This window comes from Periplaneta americana, chromosome 6 (assembly GCF_040183065.1).
Source record: "Periplaneta americana isolate PAMFEO1 chromosome 6, P.americana_PAMFEO1_priV1, whole genome shotgun sequence".
Classification (NCBI taxonomy): Eukaryota; Metazoa; Arthropoda; class Insecta; order Blattodea; family Blattidae; genus Periplaneta; species Periplaneta americana.
Genome location: NC_091122.1, coordinates 64,136,823 through 64,153,936, shown reverse-complemented (window position 1 = coordinate 64,153,936; position 17,114 = coordinate 64,136,823). Strand labels below are relative to the sequence as shown.

The following is a 17,114-nucleotide window of genomic DNA, read 5'->3' as shown; positions in this document are numbered from 1 at the left end:
TGAGATTCGGGACTAAGCTAACCAAAACAATGAATAACTATTTTATTATGTGTTTATTTACTTGCTGGCTTTTAAGGAACCCGGAGGTCCATTGCCGCCCTCACAAGCCCGCCATCGGTCCCTATCCTGAGCAAGATTAATCCAGTCTCTACAATCAGATCCCACCTCCCTCAAATCCATAATAATATTATCTTCCCATCTATGTTTCGGCCTCCCAAAAGGTCTTTTTCTCGCCGGCCTCCCAACTAACACTCTATATGCATTTCTGGATTCGCTCATACGTCCTATAGGCCTATGCCCTGTCCATCTCAAACGTCTGGATTTAATGTTCCTAATTATGTTAGGTGAAGAATATAATGCGTGCAGTTCTGTGTTGTGTAACTTTCTCCATTCTCCTGTAACTTCATCCCTCTTAGCCCCAAATATTTTCCTAATAACATTATTCTCAAACACTCTCAATCTCTGTTCCTCTCTCAAAGTGAGAGTCCAAGTTTCACAACCATAAAGAACAACCGGTAATATAATTGTTTTATAAATTCTAACATTAAGATTTTTTGACAACAGACTAGATGATAAAAACTTCTCAACCGAATAATAACAGGCATTTCCCATATTTATTCTGTGTTTAATTTTCTACCGAGTAACATTTATATTTGTTACTGTTGCTCCCAGGTATTTGAATTTTTCCACCTCTTCAAATGATAAATTTCCAGTTTTTATATTTCCATTTCGTACAATATTCTGGTCACGAGACATAATCATATACTTTGTCTTTTCGGGATTTACTTCTAAACCTATCTCTTTACTTGCTTAAAGTAAAATTCCCGTATTTTCCCTAATTGTTTGTGGATTTCCTCCTAACATATTCACGTCACCCGCATAGACAAGAAGCTGATGTAACCCGTTCCATTCCAAACCCTCTCTGTTGTCCTGAACTTTCCTAATGGCATACTCTAGAGCAAAGTTAAAAAGTAAAGGTGATAGTGCATCTCCTTGCTTTAGCCCACAGTGAATTGGAAACGCATCTGACAGAAACTGACCTATACGGACTCTGCTGTACGTTTCACTGAGACACATTTTTATCGTCCTTTATACCCTCTGTTTGTTTATTTACATTTTTATTATATGTATCCTATTTATTGATTTGCACATATTTGTACTCACTGACTGCAACGATATTCAATAAATTCAATCAAATCCCGACCAGCCCTAAAGGACGAAATAAAATGTTGATCTGATTTTCTTCTGTTCTGCTATTATTTTTCTATCGTTATAAAATATTTCTAAAATCCAATAACTAAAAAAATACGCAGAATACCTGGAACCATTCAGAGTTAACAAAAATATTCACAGAGTTTCGTTCACTTCTAGCTGCTATGATTAACATGTTTGTATGTTACCATAATCATAATAATACCGGGATATCATTTTATTTTTAATAACATTTCTAATATTAACCTGGTTATACCTTTGGATTAACGATTGAGAACCGGGAACACTGTTTTCTACCCCTTTCCACGACCGGAGTTTGATGATACTGGCGTAAAACACAAATAAATCACTTTACTAGTTATAGGAGGGAAGAAAAGTAGTTCATCCATTTACGTAAACTAGGATCATTAGGTTTTTCTTTAATCGAAATACAATAAATGTTTTTACTCACGAACTGAGCTATGAATGCAGACGTATTGATTATGCAGTGTATATTATACCGTCTACAGCACATTAGCGTACAATATAGAGAGTGAACTTAAATTGACAAATAATCATGATATGGATATTTAAACACATTTTTGAAAATGTTGGCTGTTCATTTTGATAGAGGCTTCAGTTCTTTTGTGCATATTATCCACTATAGACTATTGCACCTAACTCCAATTTCCAGTTTCGTCCTTCGTAGCAGTAACTCATGTTAAAAAAATTCTGAACCTACTCTATAAAAGATTACCTTACGTACTGTAAATTTAATCTTCACTTCTGCGCGATCCGAAAAAATAAAATTACTCAGACATGCTATCTACTGTCCAAGTGGTTATGTCGCAGGATCGTAGAAAGGAGGGAAATCATGTGAAAATTACTAAACGAGGCCCTTTTATTCAAGTTATTGTAAAAAGTTGTATAATATTACGTAGACGTCAAATTCCTAACAGAAAATGTTTTCAGAAAAGAGCTAAGACAGCCTAACCACTACTGGGTGTTCAGTTCAAAGTGTGTCATGGATCGCTGTATGCCGTCATGTGGCTAGCCGATGAGCCCAGAGAATTCAATCTTCTTACACTTCCGCAGAAGTGTATTACTTATGTGCCAGAGAAGTTGCCTAGTAAGTACGGCGTTCATTCAGAAGAGTACTTGCCGATACGTATGGTAACGCCAGTAGTGGCAGGAATGTGAACTTTTTCGAAACATGTACTGAGGTGAGTTTTTTCTTACTGTCGGGATATGTGGAGAGGGTAAAGACGATTACTTACGTATTTGTTGACATTAACTTGGACGGTCAACATGGACACGGAGCATCTGATTTGTATTGTGGAATGTTGCCGTACGCAACCGATGTACGACTTGCCCGCGCAAAACACAGTTCGAAAGAGGTTATGGTAGCACATAGACCGTACAGACCGCCGTCTGTTGCTACGACGTTCAAGTTATACCGTACACATTCTCAAGTTCAGATTGAACGCCTTGATTAATAGGCAACTTCTCTTACACAAAAGCTGAAACTCGCTTCAAGTCGCTGACTCAACAGTGACGTCATGACACACTTTGGAATGAACACTCAGTAGTTTTTATGGAGGGGTGAGCAGAAGCAGGTGGGGGAAAGCGGGATGCGACGTAAGCAAACCGACGCACAGTATCTGTGCGAAACTATGAGTCAATATTGAAAGGTCTTTCTTCACTGGGAAACGCGACCATATTTCTGGAACGTACTTTACTCACTAACTCAATACTATTTACTATGACCGTAAGGCGATTTTGACTGTATATACGGCCTTGGTTCTGTGTGGAGGACGGTTGAACTTCATTAGTAGAAGGGGTAGGAGTGAAGTACATTAAAAAACTCAGGTACAATTGATGTCCCTGTACAATCATCAAGGGGGGTGGGCGGATGAAATTCTGGTCATTTTCGAAAATCCCAATTTCGTTCCCTTGTAAAAAATGAATCAGAAAACACTTATTTATATGTTGAGCAAGTTTCAACGCTCTGCGGCTCTCGAAAGCATAAAAATTATGCAATATATAAATGAATGTTCAAAAATAATAAGACAAGCATAAACGCAAAAGACTTGTTCAAAAATAATAAAAGTATTACGATTACTTTAATTAAAAACTTAATTTTTATCAAAGTGGATAAAACGTTGTACGTTACACTTATCGTAACTTCATATTACAATACTCGATTGGTTATCAAACTCGACCTGCGACCTCCAATCTCTTATTGCAATATGAAACGTTATGATACACATAACGTAAACAAGTAGCTCTTATTTTTGAACGTTGATGCTCAAGAAAAACATACAGGCAGTTTGCAGTGTTGCCAACACGGTGGTTTTCCCACTAAATCTAGTTTTTTTCTTTCTCTGTCGGTGGGGAAAAATTATTGAACAGTGGGCAGTGGGAAATCTTGTTTTTTTTCGCGCTCAGGTTAGTGAAATATATTTTTTCCTTAAACAATTAAACTCGACTTTGTCGTGTGTTAGCATTCCCCTCGTCTGTAGTGAAGGCGAAGCCCCGAATCATACATAACGCGTGGAGCCACCACACCATGTTTTAACAGTGGTTTTTGGTGTGAAGTTTTTCAGTATTCTGTAAAGATGCTTCAGATATGAACCCATTCAAAGAATTAGCTGAGTTCGCACTTTTATGCTCTGTCTTCCCTGATCAAATGCAGAAGTAGAAAGGCTATTTAGCCAGATGAATATAATTAAAACCAAAATTAGAAATAAAATGGGGACAAAGGTATCATGGTGAATTTTAACAGTTAAGACTGCACTGAGACGGTATGATAAATGTTGCCATGATTTTGACTTGCCTGAACACACTGTTAAAAAAATTGGAACAATGGAAACATACAAACCAGAAACTGCACGTGCTTCAACTTCCATAACTACGGCTGAAATTTAAGAAGGAGAAGAAGTTGAAGAAGAAGAAGACGATGATAATGATTATGTAAAATTTCTTCTTTTGTAGTTTCGGTAAGGCTTAATCATTATGTAACCTATAAGATAATACATTGTAATAAATATAAATAGATCATTTTCTTAATTAATAACAGTATATATTTCCAATAAATGATTTCTTAGCATCGCCATAGATACACTTGACTGTAATTGTCACTATCTCTGTCACTAGAGAGTTCTTGAAATTTATATTTTCCCCGCCATTCATAAAATATTTTGATATGATATCTCTTGCACCAAAGGGGAGATCTATAACTGAAACTTGATTAATATATTTCAGTATTATTTGTATTTATCCTGGGAATAATGAACAGTTTGACTCGTAGACATTTTGTTTTTCAGCATTAACTTCCTATGATTATATGAGAAGATTCGAAGAGAACGTCAGGATGTAGACCTTCGGCTCCCCCCTACTACCAATAATGCATAACACAATGTCAATACGGCGATTGCTGTCGTCTGCGATACAACGAACTTTTTTGTTGATTTTCGAGTTCCGTTATTTTTTTTCTGGTTATTATATGCTTATTTAAGTTGTGTTAACTCTCGCTAAGTGGTTTTATATTTTATTTTATCAGACTTAGTATTTATTTTATTTTTGTTAATTTTTTGTTTTATTATTATTATTATTATTATTAATTAATTAATTAATTTGTATTACTATCTTTGTATTATCTCCGTCATGGTTATTATTATTATTATTATTATTATTATTATTATTATTATTATTCCTATCATCAACATTATTATTGATATCTGTAAAATTTATGTAGACTACTGGACTGTACCCGAGCATGAGCATATGCTCATTTCGGGTATCTATTCATATGTACCATTTCAATTGTAAATTGGGAATCAATTTGAATAAATAAATTTGAATTTATAGCCTATTATTACTATTTTTAAAATATGTAATATACATCTAAAAATCTAGTGAGTTTTATGCTATAGGCCTATTTAGTGTTTTTTAAGCGTCTAGTGTATTTCTGCAAACTGGAGTTGGCAACGCTGGCAGTTTGTAGGATATGTTCAAATTGATCATGAAACTGACGACTGCATTGCGAAGTGCATAATGTGTCCTGAGTACAGGTGACGAGAGCGACGTGTATTTGAAAATTGGCACAACACCTCAGAAATGTGATTTCGTTGTGTGGGTCTTTTCAGGAGGAATAGAATAATGTCACAGTAAATTTATACAACGGTTGATGAACAAGCAACTGGCAGAAACGTACATGCAAAGCGCAGTAAAGTTTCACCCCGTCTGAATAGGGTAAATGGTTTTGGAGTAATGCATACTGTGAATTCACATCAGTGAAATTACGTTTTCGACTCACGTGAAATTTTTAAAATTGCTATCGCATTCCATTTGCATTTTAATTAGTTATATTAAAACTTGTTAATTTTGTACGAGGTTCCACCGTACTTTCCACTCAACGTATCGAATTCCAATGGAAATATAAATATTCCTGTTCCCAATTAACTCCACAGTTGTGTAACTACTTAGTTTAAGAACTTAACTATTAATCCGAGAATAATTCGTTCCGACATCAGAAATCGAACCCGGGACCTCTCAGCTGTGCACGCTGAGCGCCCTTTTCATATGACAAGCAAACATTCTAATGGGGGCAGATAAAAAAAAATTAAATTTTTTTCTTCCACCATGTTAATAATATCAAAAGAAGTGCCTATACAAATTTTGGCCACTCGACCGCAATTACGAGGCCGTCCAGAAAGTGATTTTCCCTAAGGCCATTTACAGGAAAAAAAGGACAATTGCATGGAAAGATTTATTGAAAGAGATACAGCAATTGTTGCGCTATTTGTCAACATATGCTCCACTGGAATTGAGACATTTGTCAAATCATGGGATCAATTTTTGTATTCTTGTGTCATAGAAGTCTGCCGCCTGGGATCGGAACCAACGTTTGACAGCCGCCTGTACTTCTCTGTCGATCCCATGATACCTATGACAGATGTCTCAATTCAGGTGGGAAAATAGCTCAACAACTGCTGTGTCTGACAGAGGACAGAACACCAAGCGCATTTCATCATACAGGAACTCTGATGATGTTTTTAACTACACAAATGGAGTGATTGAAGGAAATTTACTTTTTCTAATTAACAAAAATGTTAGCTTGAAGTTCTTAGGAAAATATTTGGAGCTAAGAGGGATGACGTTACTGGAGAATGGAGAAAGTTACACAACGCAGATGCACGCATTGCATTCTTCACCTGACATAATTATGAACATTAAATCCAGACGTTTGAGATGGGCAGGGCATGTGGCACGTATGGGCGAATCCAGAAATGCATAAAGAGTGTTAGTTGGAAGATCGGAGGGAAAAAGACCTTTGAGGAGGCCGAGAAGTAAATGAGAGGATAATATTAAAATAGATTTGAGTGAAGTGGGACATGATGATAGAAACTGGATTAATCGTGCAGAGAATAGGGACCGATGGAGGGCTTATGTGAGGGCAGCAATGAACCTGCGAGTTCCTTAAAAGCCATAAGTAAGCTTGAAATAGGGTTATAATTGCTTGGACACTTTAGTACAGTTATCTTCATAACTATATAAATCAACTAATGGACATCGGTAACAACGAAGGAAATAAGCGTAATGCATAGATGAAATCTGATGTGTAAACAAATACAAGAATAAAATAAACTAGAATTACTTACAAAATAGAAGAGCAAATATGTACACACTTACTATTGCAACGTTCATACTTTAAACTCAAAATACATAGGCTACCTCTGAAAGAGTAGTTGTTAATATAGCCTATGTCTTTTAATTATTCTAAGTGGATTTAACTCCATATGTAGATGAAATTATAGGGGATCATCAGTGTGGTTTTAGGCGTAATAGATCGACTATTGATAAGATTGTTTGTATTCGACAGATATTGGAGAAAAAATGGGAGTATAAGGGTACAATACATCAGTTATTCATAGATTTCAAAAAGGCGTATGACTCGGTTAAGAGAGAAGTTTTATATAATATTCTTATTGAATTTGGTATTCCCAAGAAACTAGTTCGATTAATTAAAATGTGTCTTAGTGAAACTTACAGCAGAGTCTGTATAGGCCAGTTTCTGATGCTTTTCCAATTCACTGCGGGCTAAAGCAGGGAGATGCACTATCACCTTTACTTTTAACTTTGCTCTAGAATATGCCATTAGGAAAGTTCAGGATAACACAGAGGGTTTGGAATTGAACGGGTTACCTCAGCTTCTTGTCTATGCGGATGACGTGAATATATTAGGAGAAAATCCACAAATGATTAGGGAAAACGCGGAAATTCTACTTGAAGCAAGTAAGGAGATAGGGTTGCAAGTAAATCCCGAAAAGACAAAGTATATGATTATGTTACGTGATCAGAATATTGTACGAAATAGAACTATAAAAGTTGGAGATTTATCCTTCGAAGAGCTGGAAAAATTCAAATATCTTGGAGCAACAGTAACAAATATAAATGGCACTCGGGAGGAAATTAAACGCAGAATAAATATGGGAAATGCGTGTTATTATTCGGTTGAAAAGCTTTTGTCATCTAGTCTGCTGTCAAAAAATCTGAAAGTCAGAATTTATAAAACAGTTATATTACCGATTGTTCTGTATGCCTGTGAAACCTGGACTCTCACTTTGAGAGAGGAACAGAAATTGAGGGTTTTTGAGAATAAGATTCTTAGGAAAATATTTGGGGCTAAGAGGGATGAAGTTACAGGAGAATGGAGAAAGTTACACAACGCAGAGCTGCACGCATTGCATCCTTCACCTGACATAATTAGGAACATTAAATCCAGACGTTTGAGATGGGCAGGGCATGTAGCACGTATGGGCGAATCCAGAAATTCATATAGAGTGTTAGTTGGGAGGCCAGAGGGGAAAAGACCTTTGGGGAGGATGGGAGGATAATATTAAAATGGATTTGAGGGAGGTGGGATATGATGGTAGAGACTGGATTAATCTTGCTCAGGATAGGGACCAATGGCGGGCTTATGTGAAGGCGGTAATGAATCTCCGGGTTCCTTAAAAGCCAGTAAGTAAGTAAAGGATGTATTATTATTTCTCTAATAAATCGTTTTTAGGGAGATAACAAGTTATTAACAAAAATAAAAGCACACCCAAGTCTAATGATTGTAGCGTCATGATGCGTCCTACGATCAATATCAATTGAAAGGTACACGATAATAATCGCTCCTTGCAACGATTTTTGGAACTCCTGGATGGCTCAATATTATGTGTCTTTCATGATCCAGAGCCGTCCACCAGAGTGAGAGAGATTCGGACATTCGTTAAACCGAACATTGTACTACTCCGCGAGACGGAAGAGTTCCGCATACTGTCTAAAGCGCCAGGCGTTCTGTATTTTCTATATTTCGTAACCGGTTATGCAGGACTCCAGTCTGTGAGTATGTCGATGTCAGAACTTCACATTTTTATTAATCTTGTCGTTGGCAAAATATGGTGGATATATACAGGTATGTCGACACATTACAGCTAATAATTGCAACAAGTTTCAGATGAGCCTAATGAATAACTGACAACCATCTGTGTAGCACTCCTGCAGTCTCACTTCCCGGATGACATTTTTATAGTACAGGCATCGGATTCGCTTAGAAGCGCATTGTTATAGATGTCGCCGACAGAGTCCGCCACTGGCGCATCCTGACACGACATTTCCATTTGGCGTCTGCTCCGCATAGCTTGTCATGGCGCGAAGTGCTTCTCGTGGTTTGTGTAAGTGAACTGTACCGATATCTGTCACTGCGGTTTGTTGTGACAATACGCAGAATCGTGTTTGTTTTGTTTGCCCTGTCGCAGTTTTATTCCCCTCTGCCGTATCTTCCAGCCTTCTGCCTGAGGCGTCTCTGGGTGTAATAATATTTAAATGGCCCATCAATAACATTGCAGTCTGTTGCGTGTATAATACATACATATAAACATATCTCAAGGGTAACAGCATGAAGTAGTTAAAATTTATTTAAAGAACTATCATAGGTGTGAAAACTTGCGCTAAATTCGAGATATAAAAAAGGAAAAAAGGAGTAGAAGATGAGAAAAAGTGCGTAGAAGAATGAGAAATAGAAAATAAAAGTAAAAAAGGGCAGAAGAGAGGGGAGGAAGAAGAAGGGAAGTGGGTACGAGAGAAGTGAAGATAAGTAATTGAAATGGGGAAATTGAGGGAAACGAAACAGGAGAGGTAGCAACAGTAAAAGCAGAAAGTGACAGGAGAAGGAAAAGAGGACAGCCCAGGAAGAAATGTTCTCTATAGTCGCGACGCTGTTATTCCCGGCGTGACTCCTCCTCTTTGCTTACGTCTTAGGAAGTGAAGGCTCTATAAATTCTAGGTAGGTAGTATCATTCGCCATTTTTGTTCTTTCATTGCCGAGATACCAGACGAGGAATGTATTTGCCACACCGTTAAACATTATCCTGTCGTAGCTCCTATGATACTAAATCAAACGCACTGTAATTCAGCAAATAATTGAGCGGAAAATAACGTCCTCGTGTGCTTTCTGCGAACGCCAACGAAAGAACAAAAATGGGGGCGATTATATTAAGTATTTATCGAGCCTTAGAAAATGCATAACGTCATCATCAGCGAATCACAAGACGCACACTTTTAAATGTAGTCCACCTGCAACGTGATTGGCTGCCGGAAATAAGAGCGACGTAACTACTGCTATCTTGGCCTGGTTTTTCGTGGGCCGTATCAAGGACGAATCCTTGCATTTAGGTTTACATTGACCCAATGTGCGTCCTACATCTGCCACTATTGTCCTAGTCAGATAGGTGGTCTGGGTAACATTTGTCAATCCGATTCTGACAGGTGGGCCGTCATGCTTCAGCTCTGACAGCCAGGTCTCATCCCCGAACGAATACCTGATAAGCTCAAGTCTCGGAGCTCCAAATCTTCCTCTATGAGCATCAGAAACCCCTACTACACCCCAGCCAATTTTGAACTACAGCAAATGATAGATGAAAAGAGAGAGAGGTTACCGGAGAGTGTTCTTTTTTTACGGAGCACGGTCCCGAATGCTCGCACCGCAGTCTGAGGCTTATTGTGCCTACCACTCCTTTTCTGTGAATCATATTCGTCGCTGAACGATCGCGTTCTACTACATGTACAACACGCTGCGTTGTAAACTTACTGTTCGTTCATAGTTTTCTATTTTCTTCCTTCCTCTTTGCCTCCACATATGATCCATTACTGCAGCGTGTTCATAATATGTGCGTACTTTTCGTCTGCAATACTCGCCGGGCTGATCACGTAACACCATACCTCAAAAGTAGTCCTGGCTCCATCTAGAAGATCATAGGAAAATCCACTGCATTTCTCTCCTTTTTCATATATTGCATTACTCCACTACACTCCTGTCTATCTCGCGTCTCGTTTTCAAAATTTATCCACCCACCATAATCTAGACAACGATAACAACACTTCTCAATATTATCCATTCCCTCCCACCGAACATCCTCATATTCATCTTATTTCACTATTGCTGTTCCTCGACTTTGGAATTCCCTACCGAGTAATGTGACAGATTGTCAATCATCAAACCAAACATCATGCACTCAGCTGTGCGAGGAGCAAGGGTCGCATTCCCAGACATACATCACTTAATGATATCATTAAAAGATCTCCGACTTCTTGTGGCATCCCGTCTCTTTTGGAACCACCAGGTATTAGTCGAGCGGATAGTAAACGACCCGATGGTATCACCTTAATTCCATGGTCTGGAGCAGCGGTCATCAGCACAGAGCACCTTGGGCCTAGCGTCTCTTACCCGCGGAGAACACACTGCACTATGGTGCACTCGTAGCTGCTAGCGGATATACTCTCTACCTCTTCCTGCTGCACGGCGGTGCATACGGGACGGCTCCGCTTACCCTTTACCCATTTCAGCGAGTGCTGACGACCACAGGTCTAGAGGAAAATCTTTACTTTGGGACTCCACTTGCGTTGGCACTCTAGCTCCATCTCACTTGCCGAATACCTCCAGACGCGCATCATCTGCTGCTGAATTAGCCATGAAGAAAAAGTCAATAAATATGCTCATCTTTTAAACAAATATATCTTTACCTCCTTTGCTGTGGAAACCTTCGGTCCTTGGAGTCATGACGGTAAAGTTTTGGTATCTCCAATCGGCCAAATTTTGATCTCCATTACTGGTGATCGCCGTTGCACGGCTTATTTACGTCAACGCTTAAGATTGCCATTTAACGTGGAAACGCAATGGGCGTTTTACTGTAGGTACTCTTCCCGAATCCAGCCCTTTGGACGAACTCTTTCTTCTGTAAAATTTATGAAGTTCTCTGTATGTAAATATTTGTACTTAGTATATCTCTGTGACATACTTTATAATTACTACATATATGTCGCTTCTTTTCCTTATCTTGTAATTCAAGTACATTTACAAATTCATTTAAGAGTAAACTAAGAAATATTTTTGAAATAATTCTTGTTAACAATAACAGTTGTTTCAAGTTTCTCAATGTTTAATGGTTATTATTATAGGGTAACTATTTAAATTATCTCATTATTATTACTATTATTATTATTATTATTATTATTATTATTATCATTATTATTAGAACAGAATACACGAAGGAGAGGCTCCACCAACATCATGGTAAAAGCTATCATCATCCCAATCTTCAAGAAAGGCAATATCAAAGATTGCACAAACTACAGAGGAATCAGTCTCCTAAATAGTGGATACAAAATGTTCTCAAGAATAATAGCTCTTAAGATAAAAGCCCACTACGAAACTCTCATTGGTGAAGAACAAAACGGTTTTCGAAAAGGCAGATCTTGCGCAGATGGATATTTTACTTTGAAGATTTTGATCGAAAAACATAGGGAATTTAATAAAGGAACTCACTTGGCTTTTATTGATTACGAAAAAACTTTCGACCGTGTTGACAGAAATAAGCTCTTTCAAATTTTGGCAGATGATTCAGTTCCGAACGCAATTATAAGAACAATTTACGAATTAGGGGAGACTCGTCCAATTTGGCAATATTTGTATTTTGACACAGTTTGTAGTCACATATTCTGAAATTAAATATTCCTCTATTATGGAATGTGTTTAGACATTAAATCCCAATAAACCTCTGAAGAAAATTCTACAATTCTAAATTACTTTACACATAACACACTAATAAACAACAAATGACATGTTTCCATACTTTGGTGCTTCATCAGTATAAATTGGCAATAGTACAGGGGTAATTTGGCAATAGGATTAAAAAGTAAATTTTTCAAAATAAAACAGTGGTACAAGGTTTATAAGACTTAATTTACTCGGACAAGAAGTCACTAAACATCATAAACACAAAACAAAAGCAAAAAAAAAAAAAAAGAATTGAATGGATTTTTCCGACCACTCTTATTAACTATATTGAAGGTTGTCTTATAATTTCTTTTGCCGATAGCCCAAACCCAAGTTCTTGCATTTTGATTACATATGTCACCAGTTTTTGATCTTCCTCAACGGTTAGAGCTATGGGTCTTCCTTTCTTGGGAATGACAACGTCATCGGGTCCTGAGGACGCATACAAAAACCTCTTTAAGTTGTTAAAGGGCACATTGTACTTCTTAGAAGCCTTATAAGTCGACGATCTATCTTTGAAAACACTCCCAATCGCAGTCCGCAAATCATCTTTGGAATATTTTTCAGAATAATGTCCTCGTTCTCTTGGCATATCTGCAACACACCACACACACAGTGCTGCATTGAAGACTGTAAAAATCCCTCACATGTCCCTACTCTTAAATTTTACCATCCAGTGCACATTCTCGTTCAAAGAGAGCAGCAATATATCAGTATAAAGGAAAATGGCTAATTCACACTACCCTGGAGAAAACATTTTTTGCTAAGAAGAACATAAAACGAGCTAAGGCCTGATGAGTTATTAACAGAAAATATTAATTATATAAATGGCTTACCTTATAGTATGGAATCTCAGCTTTTGATATGTAATGCACAAACATACGTAGGTAATGAAGAACACTTTCTTTCCGTCTTTGTTTACACACGTCCACAGAACCACCACGTCAACAGGAAGTATTCAACACTTCTTTCTATTAGTAACAATATCTGTCACTATAATGCGCGGATTCGAATGAAACGAAAACTAAAAGTACAGTCAGATGTTGCACTATATGAAGGTGTCATTGAACGTCTTAAAACTCTGGAGGAAATTTGGCAATAAAAGGAATACAAGAATATTGCCAAATTTCCCATATTGCTAAATTTACCGAGATTCCCCTATATAACCACAATATTATAAAAATTACTATCGGATCAGAACATACTGAATGGAGGCCGATAATTTGTGGAGTTCGTCAAGGATGCCCCCTTTCACCACTTTTATTCAATATACACATCAACTTCATTATCAGATATTGGCAACTAACAATTCACGGAAACATTCCGCTCTTCCGAAATTATACTCTATATACATTATTATATGCAGACCGTGGTGGGAACGATGCAGACGATCAGGTTCTTTTTGCTACAAATGAAGATGAGCTGCAATACCTAATATAGTATATGAATATAACAGCACAAAATTTCAATATGAAAATTTCCCCAAACAAAACAAAAATTATGGCGTTCCAAAGTAAACAGCCAGTTAGGAGTAAAATTTACATTGGGACCCATACGTTAGAACAGGTAAACTCATTTAAATATTTAGGTTATAATTTGACATGTATGATTTGAGGCTTTCTCGGCTTTGGTTCGCTAATATGTTTTCGCGGGATATCAGCCGAGTTAAGATTTTGGAATGCTCCAAGCTTTCGACTGCTATCTCTGCAGCCATCTTCAGGGAAGTGATGTCCGAACAGAACAATTCCCGGCCCCGGATTGGCCGATCCGCCAACCAATCCCGTTTCACCTGAGACAGCCACATCTATATAACCTTTCGACTTTCTGTTCGGACATCACTTCCCTGAAGATGGCTGCAGAGATAGCAGTCGAAAGCTTGGAGCATTCCAAAATCTTAACTCGGCTGATATCCCGCGAAAACATATTAGCGTATAATTTGACATATTTACCTGCTACTGATATATCTGAAAATATTCAACATTTTAATGGAGCCTTAAGAACCATTAACCAGGTTTTCTCAACCACGAAAACCCAAAAACATACCAGGTTGAAAGCATATAAAGTTCTAGCAAGACCTGTCGTCATGTATGGTAGTGAGGCCTGGACTGTCCGAAACTCAGATATTCAACGCCTATAACTGCGGAAATGAGATTTCTAAGGAGGACTGTCGGCTACAGCTGCTTAACCACAAAAGGAATGAATTACAAAATAATTGAAAATTACATCTATTTATGAACATCTCAACCACTATAGACAAAAATGGCTTAACCATGTCAATAGAATGGACCATTCCAGGCTCCGAAGACAAATTCTCGCTATATACCACATGGAAGACGATCTTTGGGACGCCCCCTGAAAAGATGGACGGAGACCGTAACAGGCCACTAGGCTTAATATCTGCAAGGACGACGACGATGATGATGATGATGATTATCGTTAAGTGGATCGTACAGTCAGATATCAGGAAAGTTTCTGAATTTGGACGAATAATACACAATTAACTACGATTTGTATTATTTTCTGTTCCAAACTATAGGCCTATTATTTATTGCTGATATATTTTAATAATTGTTATCATTACATTGTTGCGTCTTCGTAAGGAAATTGAATAGCAGCGAATGGGGAGCAGAGAACTGCTAATTAATTATTCCCACTGTTTCCTCTGCTGCACGTTCAAAGGGAATAAGTATTAGACGTTTAAAAGGGAAGAGAGGATTAAGGGAACGCCGCGGAACCATTCGAAATACAATTTCACATCGCCAAGTACGAGATTCAGAGGTCATTTGCATGCATACACACTGCACGTCAGTGTTTGGATAGCTGATGAATCTGTGCGGGTCTTTATAGCCCTGTCTCGGAGGATGGTTTACACTTCCCATAAATAATTGACTGCACTACGCCGCTGGTCTCTCTAGAGGGAGACAATATTTCACACGCATCTTCTCTAACGTGTAATGTTACTACTGCGCCTTGATACGGCTATACGCGTTACACGCGTGTCGAAGATGTTGCCGCACTCTCTTATTTTATTCATATTATGAGACACCCGTACACGACAACCAAGTCATTGGCTCTTCTTTTCGATTGGTCTCGTCTTTTGAAAACCGCTTTCAATTTGCACATTTCGTAGATGTATTTTAACAGGTATCGTTATACATAAGGGCTATTCCATATGAAATCGCTGAGTAAAAAATCTCGCATTTTTTAATACTCTATTTTTTTCCCTATTTATACAAGGTGCTGAGGAGAGTGCATTTTCAAAAATATACTATCGAAAGTCAAACGGTTTTCGTATTATTGAGCGACAAATTTAGCGTATTTTATAAAAACAAGCCTCTTTCAGCGCTCAGAACTCTGGAACCATTTACTGAAGAACAGTGAACAGGAGCTCATTTTGAAGCTGCCATTTGGTAGGTTATGTTAAGAAGTAATCCTTATTTTTATTGTATACAGAGAGACAGATAATCTGATTTTACTTACTTTTAGGCTATTTGCCCATTTGTAAAAATGTAAAAAATATTGAGAAAAAACCTTGCATTATTAAGAGGGATTCGGTATTGTTTTCTTAGTGGCTCGGCAATAAGTTTTGAGGGTATTAAATTGATTATTTTCACACGCCTAGACTTGAACGGCGCAGTACCGCACGCACTGGCCGAGAGCTGAAAATAAGCGAGCGTTGGGCGTCATTTTGCTCCTGTGTTTATGAAAACTTGTGATAAAGCTAGCCCAGCTATGCGCTACTAGACGAAACATCACGTGTTTATGTCTCCTGGCCTTGCTTGCCTCGGCTAGCTCTCGCCTCACAGTCAGCTGGTTAGTTCACGCGCGTACTATTTATTTTCGTTATTTGATATTTTCAATACATTCTTATCAACCAGTAAAAAATATATGTTTATTTGTACTTTCAATGCGGAATCTAACCATATATTTTAAAAATATTTTTTCGTGGGCAAAGACGTCTTAATGAAGAAAAATCAAAAGTTCTCTAGAAGTTTCTACAATTGTTACCATAGTGATACTGGCGTGAAGTTCTCGAGTTTTTATAGCATGTCATGAATGTAACAACATCCAGCGTTCGAAGTTAAGTATTGGCAATATCATAAGAGCTGGGAAAAGAAGGGAACTTATATGTTTAGTTTATCAAGCAGTATTTCCAGGAATGGACATCAATTAGGATGCACTGGAAGGAATGGTGAACGAGAGAAAATTTAGGGGCAGAAAAAGATAGTACTATCAAAGAGTATGAGATGTCTAGGCTGTGCTTATACCTGTTTAAATATTTTTAATATTAGTTATGGCCACCAGAGTAGCTCAAGCGACATGGGCACTTGCCTACTGATGAGGTCTTCGGGTCCGATTCTCGCTTGGGCTGGTTATGTGGTTTAGGTTTTCCGAGGTTTTCCCAACAGTAAGGCTAATGTTAGGTAACCACCTGGCGAATCCTCGGCCTTATCTCACCAAATACCATATCATTATCATAAATTCAATCTCCGCTAAATAACCTAGTAGTTTATACTGCATTTTTAAACAAGAGTCCATAATAGTAACTATTTCAAGAAGCAATAACAAGTCATCAATCTATGTTAGTGTTTAGTTTTGTACATATGAGTACAATTCTAATCATTTAGAAAGTGATGTAAATAATTATACTACAATTATAAATTCCTCATCCATAATTAACCATTTCTGCTGTTTTAAACCCGTGTCCACAAATTATTGGATTATTAGATTTTGTAATACTATAATTAAACTAATAATGAACAGAAATATTGAAGGGAAGTACATGATACTGCCATGTGAAGTTCGACCTTAAATGCAT

General features: G+C 37.6%; 1 protein-coding gene across 1 annotated transcript in view; it reads right to left on the bottom strand.

Annotated features, from left to right (window-relative positions):
* The window catches only part of LOC138702246 (spondin-1-like), a 221,765-nt gene that overhangs the window by 198,229 nt on the left and 6,422 nt on the right, over positions 1-17,114 (bottom strand). Inside the window, exons 2-3 of the mRNA XM_069829834.1 lie at positions 12,625-12,889; positions 9,922-10,097 (exon numbers count right to left, since the gene is read on the bottom strand). Coding sequence (XP_069685935.1) covers positions 9,922-10,097; positions 12,625-12,889 — 441 coding nt within the window. The remainder of the gene's footprint in view (positions 1-9,921; positions 10,098-12,624; positions 12,890-17,114) is intronic.